The following is an 18,896-nucleotide window of genomic DNA, read 5'->3' as shown; positions in this document are numbered from 1 at the left end:
CTTCATGAAAAAAATTAGAGAACCTATTCTTAAAGAAAAAATCATGAGTGGTATAAATGGGCCTGCCTTCAAAAAAACAATGGTCAGAGAAAATTATTTCACATAATACATAAGAGAGTTTCTTTCCTCATGCCATTCATTTCTCTCTACCCACTCCCTTCCCATTTACAATTTGTCATTGGTCACAAAATGGGCACCTTATTAGCACAGTGTATTTCCCTAACACAGAAAGTATAAGCTTGCATAATCTGACATTTGTATCCAGGAGAGGAAAAGGAGTATGTGTTTCCTTCTAATATTTTCCTCTTTCCAATGCCCGGTAGTGAATTTTATAATGATGAGGTTGATTAATAGTTTCTTTCAAGTTAGGTCAGTAGAATACCAGCAATTGATTAATGACCTGATTGTTTCTTATATGGGGAAATACAGTAAGGCCAAAAGTCCATCTTGATCTATCTATCCATCCATCCATCCATCCACCCATCTAACTATCATATATACACACGTAACACACACATGTATCATGGCAGTCCTTTCACATACTCCACGCAGGATAAAAGACGAGAAAAATCTAAGCCTGTGTAACACAACGTGAACACTGTTCAGCTGGACAGAACATTAGGTTCTCATACTCACAGCCATCAGTCCTCTAATAAACAGTGTGTTTTAATAATGGATTCAGCAGTAAGACAAACAGTCTCTTGTTTCCTACTGGGTGGAGAACGTGCTTTGTAATTTGGCTTCCGATAGCCAAGAGCAGAAATGAAACTATTCCTTACAACTTACTGCTCATCCCTCACAGACTTGTAAATCACAACTGCATCTGCACAGACCCAGTTGAAAACTGGAATGAGCAGGTCAAGCTTCAACACAAAAACACTACAACCCTTCACTATGCTTATGGCCAAATCAAGCTAAGTTGTTCCCAGGAATTGTAAAGAGCCATGACAGATCCTTTTGACAGTGGCTATCTTTACTCTTTAGCTCACTAGAATAGTGTGGCCTCTCTCAACCTCACAATGGTCTCCAGAAAAATGGAAAGGGCAGCAACCTTTTTAGGGACTAAATGAAAATGTATGAAGACAGATGTTCGCTGTCTGTTGTGACTCTCAAGATCCTCCACTTAAGTTACCCTCTAACACATAATTCATGAGATGAAGTAACAGAGGGCCCTTATAAACGGACAGAAACAGAGCTGGACCTTGGATAAGGAAGCAAGTGGTCCAAACAGTTGGATAACTTTAAAATGTTATGTTACATTAAAAAAAATATAAACACAGAGAAGGCAGTGAATATGGGATATTTTGTTTCTAGGAAACAGATAAAAGTTAACCCTAAAAGCTTTACTAAACTATGCAGAAAATTGCTAAGCCCTAAAATTTTTAAAGGAAATTAAAATCAATTTGAGGGTTTTAATTTTCTATATAGATACTCAGAATGTCACAGCTATGTAATTGTTTATATAAAAACAGCATACAAACCACAGTCATCTTCCATAAATAAAAGCTGTTGTTTTGTTCTGATAAATATTTTGTCACATATTTTTGGTTTTGAACAAGAGATATTAACATTGACGACAGCCATCCTCCAATAACTCCTCCCCCTAACATTTCAATCCAAGTTTCTGATGCATTTGGTCTTAAGGCAATAATTCATGGTACTTGACACCAGCATAGACAGTATGGATAAAGTACAGAGCCTAAATGTAGTACCACAAAAAAACTAGTAAAGTGAAAATCAAGAGACCAGGATTTTCAATTCTGTTCTAACTCTGTGATCTTGAGCAAACATGAAATTCCTTAGACTTCAATGTTCTCACTGAAAATGGAGAGTGTGGACTGCAGTAGGTAATCTCTAAAGTCTCTTTCAGATTTAACTTCCAATGAACTGATCAGCTAAGGTTTCTAATTTGTCATGTATTGGCAGAGGATATTAAAACCTGCCTTGGACAAACACACACACACACACACACACACACAAACAAGCAACGTTCTCATTTGAGCTCTTACTGTTGTCTACAGATCCAACCTGTTGAACTTTCTGAATGATGCAGATTGAGTATGTGCTGCTAAGATTCCAGCAAGGCTATTATGATATTATTGATGGACAATAAATTTTGTCTCCCTTGAAGAGAAATGGGCTGTATTCATTCCCAGGTATCTAAATATTTCATAAAGAATCTGGGGAAGATCCAGAATAATAATCCACTTCAAATTATTAAAAAAAATAGGTAAATGTTGCAGTGTTACTATTTTGCTATGATCATTTCACTTTCAATTTATCTGAATTTCTCAGAAAGCTATTCTTGAGCTGGATTTTGTACTGGATATTGACAGCCTCCACACAACACTCCTGTGAACTCACAGTAATGAAAACCACCATATGTTTTCAAAAGCCAATAATCACAAAAATCAACAGTCCTTGTATTTGTGAAATTAGAAAAAAAAAAAACCCACCCATTCCCTTTAAATATATACAAACTTTTAATTTCTATTTCAGATAGACTATAGGATCTCTTACCTGGGGTCTGCATTCTGTGAAGTTTCTGGCTGTTGCTAACATGATCTTTCCGGCATGCCAGTCAGAAACACTTTCTATACCGTACTAGCCCGTGCTCGCTCTCTTGCTTTCTCTCTTTTTTTTCCTCTCACTCTGTGCCTCAGACGGTTTGGAATGCAGAAAAGCCAGAGCCAACGCCAGTCAAACTCAATCCTTTTTTTCCCTCCGCTCCTTTGCTAGAGAGCACGGAACAATAGCCAGTCATCCTTCCTACTCACAGCGCCTCTCTTTCACAGCACAGGGGGCAGGCAACCTCGTTCAGGAGAGGCCATGGGATTTACCAAGCGAGCTAAGTCAACTCCTCTGTCCCAAGGGTGGCTATGTACACCTGTGTGTTTTAAGAAGTGATTCACTTTTTAAAGCAATCTATTTCAAAATCTGTCCTATTTTAGGGATAGGAAAATAAAACACATTTTAGAGATTCTTATTTTGAAATGATATGCTGAATTTAAAATATAAACTTTTCAAAGTACAAAAAAACAGGAAATGTCTTCCAGCTGATACATATATATATATATATATATATATGTATATATATATATATAAAGTCTGCTAACACATGTGTGACTATTTTACACTCAGTGCATCGCCTTATCACATTTTAAATTTAGAAATATTTTAGATTTCGAAGATTTTTATTTCTCTAAAACCTTTCTTTCAGGTCCTTTAAAAATTAAGAATAATCAAAAATTAATCTTACAAACAGAATGACTCATAACCAAGTGGTCGAATAGCTATGATGACATTATAGATAATATCATTAGTCTCAGTCATTATTTTGGTTTGTTTAAAAATCTGTTACATTTCTAGGGTCTGTTTTTCCTACACTCCAAAAAAGGAAGGCAGGTCAATGAGGTAATCTTCATTATTGGTAATGATGACCTAACACATTATGCAGCTGCTCGGCTGCTGAGGTGAGCATGTCAGGATTGATCATTTAAAAAATTCACTGTTTGGGAATTCCCATCGTGGCACAGTGGTTAATGAATCCGACTAGGAACCATGAGGTTATGAGTTCGATCCCTGGCCTCGCTCAGTGGGTTAAGGATCTGGCGTTGCCGTGAGCTGTGGTGTAGGTTGCAGACACGGCTTGGATCCTGCATTGCTGTGGCTCTGGCGTAGGCTGGTGGCTACAGCTCTGGTTAGATCCCTAGCCTGGGAACCTCCATATGCCCTGGGTGAGGCTCTAGAAAAGACAAAAGAAAAAAAAAATTCACTATTTGAATCACTAAGCCGATTCCACCTGCCATCTCAGACAGTACAACAGGACAGACAGGAGAGGAACATGGTACCAATCTGTTACCTATCGTTTAACAAACTGCTGATAGAAACACATATACTCTTTTTACATATTTGTATGTGAACTGTATGTAACAGATCTCTCACACACTCTCTAGACAGACATGTACACGCAGATATGTGTCTATATATACACATACATACGTATTGTGTATATGTGTGAATGTATGTGTCTCTGGCACCCTTGTTTGCCTCACACTTTTCTTTCTAAGTCTCAATGGTTCACATTTACAGTCTCCTTTAATTCTGCCATAATTTGGTTTTGGTTATCTGGGTTCATCCTCTGTCAAGGATCATAATACCCTAATATTGCATTTTCTTCCGCCTTTACTTTGGGTTTCCTATTTCTACTTCAGAAGAACTACTCCTACAGACCCTATTATTGCTACTCAAATAAGAGTCATGAGGGAGAAGGAAAGGCATAAACAACAAGTTATTCAGAAAAGAACAAACTAAGGGTCTGACTACGAAGACTTCCAGACCACAGAGTCCTATCCTGTCCTAAATGAAACAAAACCCCAACAACTCCTACCCTCTTCTCACCCAGGTAAGCTTTAAGCTTTATCATTATTAGTGTCATTTACAATCAACCTTAACATAGTGTAAAGTACAATGACATTATTTTTATTCTTCTTCAGGATAACTCCAAGACATAGGTCATGATTTCCATCATTCTATCCAAGAGTTAGAGTCTAAGTTAGAAACTAAGCAGTGAATCTAAATTATAAGGTAGAAAGATTCTAGCTCAATAGTAGGAAGTCAGAGCCACTGCAAGTGGCTTTCCGAAGGGGCTGCATGTGACAAGAGACGGCTCCCTAACTCTTCCAACACAGGCTGGCAGGCAGTCCGTCTGATGACTAACTGTACTACAGAAGTTCTGTGCTACTGAACCATGCGGGTATTTTGATAATAAGACAGAATAATAGCAATCTTTCCTGAAACGACAAAGTTCACGTATACATTTTAAGTGTGAGTTTTTCTTCTTAAATATATTTTAAAATGTTAGAATTTATTACTACTACTTAAAGATGCCTGAAATGGTTCCAAATTCAGGTCGATAATGACATTTTCAGATATCTGAAGGTGAATGATAGAAATAATTTGTGTTCCGCAAAAAGCATTTTTACTAGCTGGGGCTCTGATACTTGAATAAATCTGAGAACCACTGTTGAAACAATTTTTCATAAATCCAAATATTATTCCATTAGTGAACACTCTTCAAAGGGTCTCATACATTGTGTTTGCTTCTTTTTTTTACTCTCCACTAGTCTTTTTATTCTTTATAGCCTTCATCATCACCTAACATTACACTATGTACATCAGTTCAATGTCTCTTTTCCTTACCAGAACATGAGGTAGATGAGGGAGGGGCTCTGTCTTGTTTTGACTTATTGCTAGAGCCCAGAACAGTGCCTGAACTTAATAGGTACTTAGTAATTTGTGGCTGGCTGGATGGGTGCATGGATGGATGGGTGGATGAAATATTATATAGTGTATAATATACATCATATTATGTGTAATAAAATTTAATATAGAAATATATGTAATGTTATAGTAAAATATATTTATATAATATAAAAATGTATTTTTATAAATTGTAATTTATGTATATATTATATAGGCATATATATATTATCTACCATATATAAATGTATAGAGTATATGTCTATATAATACATAACTATAAGTCTATATAATTTTATGACATATGTAAATGCATATCATAAGTATATGTGTATATATAATATACGCATTTGTACATATATAGATATATTTAAAATATAAATATATATAAAATGCAATATTTATATGTATAAATATTACATATCAATATTGTGGGAGTTCCTGTTGTGGCTCAGCAGTAACAAACCTGACTAAGATCCTTGAGGATGAGGGTTTGATCCCTGGCCTTGCTCAGGTGGTTAAGGATCCAGCATTGCTGTAAGCTGTAGCATAGTTTATAGATGCGGTTCATATCTGGTGTGGTTGTGGCTGTGGCTATAGCTGGCAGCTGCAGCTCTGATTCCATCCCTAGCCTGGAAACTTCCATATGCTGCAGGTATAGCCCTTAAAAAAAAAAAATGTGTATATATACACACACACACACACATAATATATAAATATGTTTATGTAATTTATATGAAGATATAATTTCTATGTTTATTAATATATATTTAAATTTTAAAAAGAATATATTTCATTTACCAAACTTTTTGTAAGTACTTAGACTGAGGAGTGGTTTAGAATAACCTGATGACAAGGACCACAGCATATCCACTTTCTGATGCCAGAGCCTAGCACTGTGTATGTCACGTGGCGAAACGAGAATATAAAGGAATTCATCTCAGGTTTATGCAATTTCAAGTAACTAATTGAAGCCAATTGAATTATATAGGAATGGAAAATAGTTATTTCATCATTTACCCAACTAGGACCTACTTATTATAGTTGAAATCCTGATCCCTTGAAGTTGCTTCTTGGAGTTATTACTGTCTACGAACCCACAGCCATGTGTTGTGCTGCCATGGCCAGGGAACCATAGCTTCTGAGGTACAGACTGAAGAGACTGATAAAATCTTAATCTACAACACTAGGGAGGAATTCTCTATGAAGCTGGAAGAGAATGAGTAAATGGCTCACACTTCAGCCATGAGCTCAAGTTGCAAGTAACTGAAATTCATGTCCACGCAGAAAATCTGGCATTGGATAGAAGAGCTGTACAGAGTTTGAAGGAGTTTTGAAGTGATATATATAACTAGAACATTCAATTCAGCACCCAGCATATTCATTTGGATTATATGAGGGCACGTGAGCCATGTTATTTCTGCAAAGAATCACTATGTTGTCAACATGTGGTTTAACATTTTTTTCCTTTGTAGAGTTGGATAGGGTTGTTTTGACTCATTTACCTTACATAGTCATGATCCAGCACGGTATTTAATAATTGGTTTTATTAGGTTAACTGCATGAAAATGCCATTTTTTTAAGTTAAAAATAGTCAACTATCAGCAATGATCAAAGGAATGAGAAAGATTCAAACACTGAAGAAGTTTTGGAGTAGACAATTTTAAAGGCCTCTTCTAGTTCTTGAATTCCATATTATAATTCAAACATAAATAAGAAATTGGATCAAATTCAAAGTTTAGTCACCACCTTGTCAAACTACGGTCCTGCTATAATTAACATAGCACTCTGTTCTTGTCCTTCTTGGATTTTATATATTGTAAGCCACATAATAAGTGCTTAATAAATATTTGCTGAATAAACAAATGGCTTGAAAATGATATCTATGTGAGTTTCCAAATTCGGTATCAACCTTTTTTTTTTTTTAAGGCTAGGATATTTTTCTAATTATGAAGCAATCAAATAGTATATTTTGTGAACTTTGAAGACTATAGATAGCATACTTTCTCCTACCCCTTACAAAAGTAATTATGGAATTCTGACTTTGGTACAGGTATAGAAGTCATTAAGAAACCCTAAAACTATAGATGAATGATTTTCTAAAAATCAAAGGGCACAAAAAATAAGCTAGCTGCATATAACTGAAAGGTACTGGCACACCCATTTTATTCCTTATCAAATTAACAAAAGAGCAAAACAAACAAACAAAAAAACCTACTGATACATGCCGTCCTCTCTTCCAAGCAGATCTGCCTATCAACAGCAGTCAATAGGTGTGCACCAGACTGCATATACACCAGACTGCATATACACTCCCTCTTTTGAACAGAAGATGATCAGAAACACAGCTTCTTCTAACTATAAACAGTTTCTTTTAATGCCTCCCCATAAACCAGACTGACATTCTGATGTTGTGGTCTTCCCACTGCATTCCTCTTAGAAGTCACACTAGAAAAGGAAATCATTGTTTGTAACTGGAATGACAAACACCAAAGTCACCCACTTATTCAGAAATGCCACTGAAATTCTAATTTTTATTCCTTTTTATACGATGGGACCACAAGACACATTTTTCTTCTGATAAAAAGGCATTCTGAAGACCAGAAGACTTGTGAGTCATATATTTAGTTAGCAAAGTACTCAAAAATGTTTAGAAATGACACATGCCAAACAAGTGACAATTTTGATGGCACACAATGTTGTCACAACTTCTGGCTAGGTATTACGCATTTGCCTTGCTTTTCCAGCTAAGCTGATTTAGTAGACTGCATTTGCTTTCCTGAAATGGCAATTGGCCGGGAGGAAGCATCATAAAGAGCAGGAAAAAAATCACCCTTCAGTCACCCTTCTCCATCTCAGACTCTCATATCAATTGGACCACACTTCAAAGAAAAATAATCAAAATCTATGTGGTAAAATTTAGGAAAATCTTTTTTCTAGTTTTATTTCAGTGTATGAGTAATAACATACTACCAAAGCAAAAGCATCACTTCTACTTCGATGAAAAAAAAAGTCATTACTAAACAGCAAAAAGCAACTAACAACATTCTGGGATACGGTTGGATATTAATGGATATTTTAATGTGCTCAGAGAGCCAAGGACAAGCCTGTGACATTGGCTCTCCTCATTTAAAAGGCGAGCTTCAACTGAACTTTAAGAAAGCCTTCAAAAACTCATTTTCTTCAATGGCTTTGAAAAATATACATAACCATCTGTTAGGCTTGTTGATTTCCTGTTAAGCTAATCTACAGTCACAACTAAAGTACTATTAGTCCCCCTTTCCCATATAATGCAGATAACACTTCGGTTTCAATAAAAATATGTAGGCATTGGATTTTGCCTTAGGTTTAAAGATTATTTGCACATATGGCCTACCGTTTCCATAAATCTACTTAGAAAAAGCAAAGATGTTATATACAGTATAGTCGTCTTTGGCATACCACTGATACAACAACATACACATGTACTATATACTTCAAAATACTACTGCATACTGCAGGTAAAGTCCACTTTGCTCAATTTCCATTATTCTCTTACAAGCAACTGGAGCAAGCTAAAATTTAATAGAAGTCCAAGAGATGAAGCATGATGCAAAGAGGACATCAAAATGGACAAAAGACACATGAAAAGATGCTCAACATCACTCGGCATCAGGGAAATGCAAATCAAAACCACAAAGAGATATTATCACCTTACAAAATAGTTACCATCAAAAAGGCAAGGGACAACAGGCACTGGTAAAAATGTGGTGAAAAAGGAAACTTTATACACTGTTGCTAGGAATATATATTGATCTAATACTATATGGAGGTTCCTCAAAAAATTAAAAATAAATCTATCATACAATCAAGCAATTCCACTACTGGATATATACCCAAAGGGAATGGAAATGGTATTCTTAAGAGATACCTACACACCCGTATTTACTGCAGCCTCATTCATAACATCCAAAATACAGAAACCTAAATGCCCATCAATAGATAAATGGATAAAAAAGATACAGTAGAATATTATTCAGTTATGAGAAAGGAGGATATCTTGCTATTTGCAATAACATGTATGGACCTTGAACACATCATGCTAATTAAGTAAGATAAGTCAGACATGACAGGTACTGGATGACATCACATACATGAAATCTAAAAAAATCAAATTCAAAACAAACAAACAAAACCCAGAGTAAAATGGTTGTCACTAGGGGATTGGTTTGGGGCGATAAAATTGATGTTGATTAAGGGTATGAACTTGCAACAAATAGTAAATAAAGCATAGCACAGTAAAATAGACAAAAAATTTACACAACAATAACGTAACATAATAAATATCGCTACATGGGCAATCATATTACAATATACAAATGTATAAAAGTAAACTCTGTACACCTTAAATTTATACAATGTTATTTGCCAAATACATTCAATTTTTAAAAACATTGTTTTGATTATTTTTAAAAAGAGAATCCATTCCCCAAAGAAAAATTTAAGTTTTTAAGCAAGGAGAAAATTAATCTGTGGTACTTACATTCATTACTTCTAAAAGGTAAGGATGGTGATAGTAATAAAAATTAGACTTTTTATATTCTAGGCTCCAAAAGGGTAATCCTATTCCAGTTTATGATACTAGTTTTATTATATTTTCACTTCCAATATTACATTTTTTTTTTTTGGTCTTTTTAAGGACATACCAGTGGCATATAGAGGTTCCCAGGCTAGGGGTCAAATCAGAGCTGTAGCCGCAGGCCTATGCCACAGCAACACAGGATCCAAGCCGCGTCTGCAACCAACACCACAGCTCACAGCAACACCAGATCCTTAACCCACTGAGCAAGGCCAGGGATCAAACCCGCATCCTCGTGGATACTAGTTCGGTTTGTTAACCTCTGAGCCACGATGGGAACTCCCAATATTACACTTTGAAAGACATACATTTTCCCCCTATTTTTTGAGAAGGGTTTTTGTTTGTTTTTTTGCTTTTAAATTCAGTATTTTACTAATTATTCTGATTCTGGGACTTTTTTTTTTTCTTTTCACGTCCCTCCCTTTAACAAAGTCCCATTAGAAGTGTTATTTTACACTCCTTCTTGTTTTATGGTGGAAGGGTGTGAGATGGGGTTAACGGGGAGGTTGGTCTCTTTGGGAGATGTTTACTGTAATATTATCTTATAATACTACATTATTGTATGAGTGTAGTTTACAGTTCATCAAAAGGGTTATTTTTTGAAAGTTCCTATGTAATGGCATGAAATGTTTTTCTTTTTTTAAAAATTGAGAAGAATAATCTGCCAATCTGTTAAAGCCAAGTATAAAACATTATGGACATGGAAAGACAACTTTATAAATAATCAGTTTTAGTTTTAGAAAATACCAGTAAATACAAAAAGTAACTTTCAAGAGATTAAAGTTCTTGTAAATTTCTGCAGATACAGTGAAAAAAAAAACTTTATAGTTGCCAAAGTTCTATGTCATAAGAAGTAAATAGATATTCTCCCAGAAAAGGCAAAAACAATGTACAGAAAAGGCAGAGAATTATGGGACAGGGCACAGAGTCAATTCTAAACAAGCAACCCTATAAAAGAAAACATAATATAATTCAACAACACAAACACTGCATGAAAGGATTGATATAATGTGTTGAAAACAAGCCCAAATTTTCCTGTCCATCACAAGAGTAACATATTTCCTCTCAGCAATAAAACAGTACCTAAATTTATTGTTGCTGATGCTAAAAACCAAAGAGGGGAAAAAAATCCCTTAACGATGAAAAATTTGAAAATCTTCTGAGAGGGTTGTTTCAGTGACAGAATTACAATTTTTAAAAAGCCAAGAATCTGGTTTTCAACATATTCAAGAGTTATGATTATCCATCTGTACTATTCTTTAAACCACCTTCAGTAGTGGTTACTATTAACAGATAAATCTGCCCCAGGATATAATAAATTTAGAGAGCTTATGGCTTGGGTCTTTGAACTAATTTAAAACTAAATAATGTACTTAACATGCTGGTCTTAAAATGCCACACTGACAGAAAACATAAATAAGTGGAAAAATAGCTATATTTCAGGGAAGTATAATATTTAAGTGATAATTTCTGGGTGACAAAAATTGGGAGATAAAAGAGAGATCAATAAATCTGCTAAGGAAAGAGTCATTGGTTAGTAGGGGCAGAATCACCCTCCCACCACTAGATCTCTTAAGAGAACATCCAGAGAAATAAGAATAGAGATATTTGTATATAGGAGCTGGAAATACCCTCCCCCCCATATCAGGAAATAAATACAATGGTTTTTATCTCATTGGTGATAGTAAGGCCACAATACTGACTTTACAGATATAGTTTTATCCCTAGAGAAGTTCTAGGTTTGAATTTGTAAAATGTGATTATTATGGATCATGCTTTATCCTGTACTATAGGTTGCTCTATGATTAAAATGATTTCCAATAAACATTCAAAATTTCCTAAAACTTTTATGATACATATTTTAAATTCTATATCATATCCATGCAAAATGAAATTAAAAATATGATGAATTGGAATATGCTGAAAATATATTGTGCATATCCTTATTCAGTGTTTAATTGGACTCAGTATTTATTGAGTGCTATTAAGTGCCAAACATGCTCTCAGCAGAGAAGTTCTCTACATGATACATGAAGTTGCACTTTTTTTTTTTTTTTTTAAAGGGCTGCACCTGCTGCATATGGAAGTTCCCAGGCTAGGGGTTGAATTGGAGTGACAGCTGCTGGCCTATGCCACAGCCACAGCAACGCAGGTTCCGAGCTGCATCTGCGAACTACACCACAGCTCACAGCAACGCCAGATTATTAACCCACTGAGAGAGGCCAGGGATTGAACCCGCATCCTCATGGATACTAGTTAGGTTCATTTCTGCTGACCCACAAAGGGTACTACTGAAGTTGCATCTTTAGTAAACTGAATTTCATTCATCAAAGTTTTTCTTAAGGCTGCCAACAGCAACCAGAAAGTATATATTTTGTTTCCGTATTTTCCACTAGATGACTACACATCATTTTTCACTAAATAATAATAAAACAGGCACTTCTCCTAGTGAATTTATTTTTGTAATAGTGAGGAAGATAACTGTTGACAGGATCAAAGGACCAGGAGTATAGAACTCCACCTCTTTTGCTCACCACTCTAAGATGCTATTTGCAGGAGAAAGGACATCAAGATTAAGAGGATAACTTCAGGACTAGATTACCAGGTTTAAATACCAGCTGTGCCATTTACTACTTGGAGAGTTTTGGAAAAGCACAGCCTCAGTTTCATTAAATATTAAAAAACAAACAGGGATAATAGTAGTACCTAGCTCAGTGAATAAAGTACGTAAATATTTACAAAGTGCTTCAAACAATCCACGGCACAAACCGCCATATAAACATTTGTTGAGTAAAATAAAGTACAAATGGTATTTTGTGTGTTTGTGTGAGGGAAGCAGTAAAAAGCGGGGTGGGGGGAGATGAGAACAATTTTTATCATTCATCTCTGATTTAACTTGGCATTCTTTCTCTCAAAAAGCTTCCCTCTCTGTGATAAACATCTTTATGCGTTTCTTCATCTATCAGGACTCACAAGCTATTACCACCTTGGATTCTCTGAAACTGTTTACTTTCCCCTCTATTTATAGAAATGTTTAATTCTTTTACCTGTGAATGCTTCATGTGCCATTATATGGTCTAGAATACATACTCTTGCAAATGACAGTCATGTGAAAAAAATCGGTAAGTTTGTCAAAAAAGTATTCCTCTTAGCAAGAGTACTAGTCAATATTTTGCTCAAAAACACAGGGAATAGCAGAAATAAGACATTACATCTTCCATATTATAATCACAGATATGTTGATAAGAAAATAAATTATCCAAGAAGGGGTACAGATGAAATGTTTTGTGAAATAGTTTCTCAGCAGGTATGTAGGACAGTAGCTTGTAGAATCTTGGGTATAGAGGCCAAGGAGCAACATTAAAATATCACATTAATTATGCTCCTCATACTATGGGCTAGTATTAGCCCAATCTTAGAGACTTATCCAATGAAACAATTTTGAGAAAAGATTGTGCAGGACTGGCCAGTCACCTGATAATAATGCTGTAGAAAGTGGGACTGAAATAAACCAACACATTCACTTTAGCAGTCAACAACATTTATACTTTTCTTGGCACGAATGACTCTGACAACTTAAGGCAACTTAGTCAACAATATTATCAACCAAGATTTATTGAATAAATAATAAATGATGATCCAAATATTGCTGCAGATAGATTTTCCTGTCATGTCAATAGCAAAAAGTACATCCAAAGTGATTGAAGGAAAGGGCATTAAATTCCATTAATTTTTTGGTGTGCACTTCATTTCTGATTACATATTTACTATCTGTGACTTTTTTTTAATGACTGGAGTTGTTCTCTCAAAACATCTGGCATCTTGAATGTCTGTCATAATAAAACTATGCATAATTTGTACTTAAAGTCTGAAATTGAAGTAGCCTACTTAGATGGGTTGTAAAAGTGTCCATGCACTGACTGTTTGGAGTTCAAGATTTCTTAGAGAAAACAGCATAACTGGTGGAGAGAAAGAAACTAAGATTTGATGAGCACCCACTATGTGTCAGCACTCTGCTGGGGACCTTAATTTTAATATTTTAATTTTTACAACCCTGTAAAGTAGTAACTACCATGCTGATTTTACCCATCAGAAGGTTTTTCTTTAAACTGCACATGACTTTATTAAGTAATATATGTACATTGTAGGAAAATATCAACTATACTTAAAATTAAATAGGATAATAAAAAACAACAGTCCCATCCATAACCCACCCCACCAAAAGCATTTCTTCTTTGAATTTTTAACCTTTTCTTTTGGTATTTATCTCAACAGTTTTAAATAAAACCTAGTGGTATGTGATTATTATTTATTATTCAGAAATGTTGAGACAAAACTGGAAAAGCCCTAAAGCCTCCCATTCTCTCACCCTACCCAAGTGGGACTAGGTCCTCTCCGAGCCAACTACACAGCTGCCATCCTGGGACTTCCCTTCACCAATACTCTGGGGATTCCCTTTGTCTTCTTCTTGTCCTTTCTGACCCCTCCTATTATTTGATGGGTACTTCAGCTTGGAACACAATTTCAGTTTAGGAGTCGCGTTCACTCGGAACTGCAAGAGCACTGGCTTAGCATCTAACACTGCTGTCAAGAACTCAGAGGCTACTCTTATTTGAATCCTGTAGAGCATATTATTGCTTCTTTGTTAAATCCCTGCAAACTTTTAGGAGGCTCTTCTCATCACAGATATTCTGAAATTTCCTGAAGATATGCTTTGAAATAGGTCTTCATATTCCACTGCGCCAGGAACCTAAAATTCATAACCTTCAGTTTGGGGAATTTTTTCCTTCAGGTCTTCACCAAATGTCCCTTAAACAGTAAAATGATCATTTCCCCTGATCATGTCATACAGAATAATGCTCCTCTGCCCCCCTTCCCACCCACAGCACTCCCAAGATTCTCTACCCACCTCACTTCTCCCACTGTATTTGTCACTACGTGACATAATGGAAAGCTGTTCACCTTCGTCAGTCTACTCCTGCCAGAATGTCAGTTCCATGAAGACAAGAGCTCTTGTCTACACTGCCAGCTATTCTGAATGCTTTGTTTACACAAGCCAGAACAGTGTGTGGCACCTAACAGAATTTTTTAAAATATATATGATGAGTGAAAGGATTAACTCCATAAGGAAAGGTAATATGCTAAGTCAGTTACTCAGTAGGGCTTTGCATCAGGAACAGAATCTGGTTGGGAAGACAGACCAGGTCTCGTAGTGGCCCATCAGTATTTTAAGTCATTTAAAAATGATAAATAGCCAATCAGTAATTGCAATTTGTACAAAGTGACGGGGAAGTACCATGAGAGAGGGGCTTTCGAGTCACACATATTTGGGTTTGCATTCCGGTCCTGCCACTCCTTTGGCATCAGTATTCTCATTTCTAAAATGAGGACACCAGCAGCACCTGTCTCACAGGCCTACTGGCAGGAGGGGATGAGAGAAGGCACATCCAGTCCGTAGCATGGTCACCCCCGCGTCAGCCACTGTGTCTACCTGGCCACGGGGTCTTTTCTTTATTTATTTTTATTCTAAAAAAAATAAAGAGAGAAAACTGAGGGAGCAATCAGTGATACCAAGACATAGGAAGACTCTGAGACTCACACTTAAATAAGCCATTTCATGGTACTGTTTCTAAAAAACATGATACGAAGTATGAGAAAATCTATACAGCATACGACTTATTCAAGAAGTTCCTGTCATGGCTTAGCAGTTAACAAATCTGACTAGCATCCATGAGGATGCAGGTTTGATCCCCGGCCTTGCTCAGTGGGTTAAGGATCCGGCAGTGCCGTGAACCGGGGTATAGGCTGAAAAAGACACGGCTTGGATCTGGCATTGTTTCGGCTGTGGTGTAGGCCAGTAGCTACAGCTCTAATTTGACCCCTATCCTGGGAACCTCCATATGCTGCAGTTGTGGCCCTAAAAAGAAAAAAATTAAAATAAAAAAAAAGAATTTATTGCATTTATCAGAGAAAAAAGAAACACACAAGTATATTACTTTCTTTGGGCTGCTACAGCAAATCACCACAAACTAGGTGGTTTAAAAACAACAGACAATTATCTCTCACAATCTTCTGGAGACCAGAAGTCCAAAATTAAGGTACAGGCAGTACTGTGCTTCCTCCAAAGGCCAAAAGAGTGAACAATTGCTTCTTCTGGCTTTTGGCAGCATTAGGTTCTCCTTGGCTTGTGTCACAGAACTCCCCGTCCTTGCTTCAGCTTCAAAAGGCTTTCTCCTCTGCGTCTCTGTCTTCCTCTCCTGTCTCTTATAAGGACACCTGTCGTTGGATTTAGAACCCATCCACATAATCCAGGACAGTCTCACTGAGAGATCCTTGGTTTAATGACATCTACAAAGACCCTTTCCCCAAATAAAGTGACATTCACAGGTTCCGGAAATGAGCAAGTGGCCATTTGAAGGTTAGGACACTTTTGAAGGCCATCATCAATTCACTGCCTTCAGGTATACGATCTACTGGATTTTGTGGTGTGTATCCCTCCCTATTGGATCTTTTATACTGTTTTTGTAGCTACAGAATCAGGAAGGGTATCTTCTGCCCACTATGCCTTCAGATGAAACAACAGATTACGATGTTATTAATTAGTCTGCATGGTATTTTAATAGTTTTCTGATACCTAGTTTCTAATTTAAAAAGACTTTCTAGCCTCAGGAATCCACCTTTTAATTTAAATGGATACTAGAATATAGCCTGCTTTTAAAAAGCTATAAAAAAGTCCTTAATGACCACAACTGGACTTGGATATTACAAATACTAGAATTTTTAAAAAGAGTCTGGTAATCTCTGAATCATTCAAAATAGGGAAGAAATAGTAGAATGAGATTATTCTATCTACCTAGGCATTACTACTAAATCCAACTGGCCCTTCGGTAAAGGCCCTGCCATATTTACATGATGGCATGACAGTGGTACTGCAATGGACCAAATGTTGGTGTCCCTCCAAAATTCACGTGTTGAAATCCTAACCCCTCATACGGTAAGATCAGGAGATGGAGTCTTTAAGAGTAAATTAAGTCATGAGAGTGGAGCTGTCATGACTAGGTCTGGTACCTTATAAAAGGGACCCCAGAGAGCTCCGGGGCCCTCTTCCACCATGTGAGGATACAAGTCAGCAGTCTCCAACCCAGAAAGGACTCTTAGCAGACGTCAGGTCTGTTTGCTGTTTAAACCACCCTAATGACATACAATAGGATATAACTGATATCCTATTATAGCAGCAGGAACCGACTAAGCCAAGTACTATACAAGAATGTATCATTTAAGCATAAATACAACAGAGCAGTTAAATTCATTGCTAAGCCCTGGGAAATCTTATGGAAATTTAAGTATAATTCTAATTTATTAAGCAAGTAAACGCATTTAGTTATAAAAGCTCATCTTTACCAATAACTAACCCTATGCTATAATACTGATCTCAAACATTAGAAGAGATGAAATTTTCTCCTCACTTTTATTTTGCATGCAGCTTATTTTGGGAGAGATGTATCTACCACTATGAAACTTTCTAGCTTCTAGCAGCTATGCCAAGATTATTTTTAACTAATTGTTTGGGGCACTACTGATAATATTCTGCTTTTAAATAGATTTTTCTCTCTCTTACTTTCAGTCATTCCCAATGTATTACCTCACTAGCTCCCTCCCTAGCTCGTCCTACATATATCTGAATACCTCCCTACAATTTCTTCTTCTAAAAATTATTTACAAAAGATTTGTTTAAATTGCTTTTAACTCCTTGGTGGCATTACTTTGATTAAAATAAGAGGGGGAAAAAGCTCAAAGGCCTCTAAGTTGAAAAAATAATCTTTATTACCAGTTCTCTAATTCAGTCTTTTACTTCCTTGAATTCCTCCCACGAATTCATCTTCTTTTCTACCTTTTCCCTCTCATTCTCTACTCTGTAGAAAGAACATGCTAAACACAGACAAAATAAAAATTATTTTGTAAGCAAAGGGAAAAAATGAAACTGGTAGGAATTTCTGGTTGTAATGTAAATACAATTACAATGGGGAAAAACTAATTTGCAAATTTTTTAAGACAAAAGGAAATAAAATAGGATATACATTTCAGAGAAAAGAAAGTAATCAGAACAATCCAGCAAACACAAGAGCTCTATGAAAAACTTGGGAGTATTGTTTGTATCTAATTTCTGTAAGTATTGTTCATATAGAAATTAGATGGCAAGTGAACGCTGAGAAGGTCATAACAAAACATGCTTTGTCCCTGGAAGGAGCTCCAGTCTGTTTTGGACACAAACTCAGCTAGATTTTTTTCCACCAATCTGATTTACAAATCCTTCTGTTTGAAATATAAACTAAAAGGCTTTGGTAAACATCTTTGACTATCCTGTTCTCCCTGCAACCTCCCCAGAAAAGGATGGGGTGGGGTGGGGCAAGGAGCAGAGGAGAGGCAAAGGAAAACTGCTCAAGTGACTAAGGTTAGCAAAGTTTAGATAATTTTGTTCAACTTATTTGAATCATATATTTTTCCTTTTGGAAAAGGTTCTAGAGCAGCCAAGAGCCTAGTTCAAGTCTCAAAAATAAATCTCAAGATGCACCTATAAACAACTCATCTTTCTACCTCAAGTTACATAACAGAAAGGTGAATTATGACTGAACTTTAGAAGAAGGGAATTTGCCAAACTGTGCAAATAAAAGCGGAAAAACAAAACAAACAAACAGAAAAAAAAAAAAACGAGTAAAGTCATGAGATACAGAGACAGGATGTCTCTTCAGATGAAACATCTCCAACTTCTTTATTGGGTTGATTTAAACCCATCCAAGCAAAATGAGAAACATAACAGTCTACTATCTCAATGGTTCCATGGTTTTGTAAGGGTCAGAGAAAACTGAAGTTTGCCTCAAATCAAAATATATGTTGTTGGTTTTGCATTCTTCTTTCAAATCATAATAAATATCACATCAGATAAGGAAGCTGAGAGTCCATGATGAGAAGAGATGGATTTTGAATCCAGTTACGACAACTAAAAGCTTGTACCATT

General features: G+C 36.1%; 1 protein-coding gene across 11 annotated transcripts in view; it reads right to left on the bottom strand.

Annotated features, from left to right (window-relative positions):
- RASAL2 (RAS protein activator like 2) overlaps positions 1-18,896 on the bottom strand; it is a 388,515-nt gene that overhangs the window by 148,283 nt on the left and 221,336 nt on the right. The window contains exon 1 of one of the 11 annotated variants that reach the window (XM_005667786.3): positions 2,521-3,009. The exons of the other annotated variants lie outside the window; for them this stretch is intronic. Within the exon in view, the coding sequence (XP_005667843.1) occupies positions 2,521-2,533 (13 nt within the window). The 5' untranslated portion in view covers positions 2,534-3,009. Of the gene's footprint in view, positions 1-2,520; positions 3,010-18,896 lie in introns of those variants that run through there. 11 annotated transcript variants of the gene reach the window in all.

Source organism: Sus scrofa, chromosome 9 (assembly GCF_000003025.6).
Source record: "Sus scrofa isolate TJ Tabasco breed Duroc chromosome 9, Sscrofa11.1, whole genome shotgun sequence".
In the NCBI taxonomy this organism is placed as follows: domain Eukaryota; kingdom Metazoa; phylum Chordata; class Mammalia; order Artiodactyla; family Suidae; genus Sus; species Sus scrofa.
This window is presented reverse-complemented; position numbering and strand designations above follow the sequence as displayed.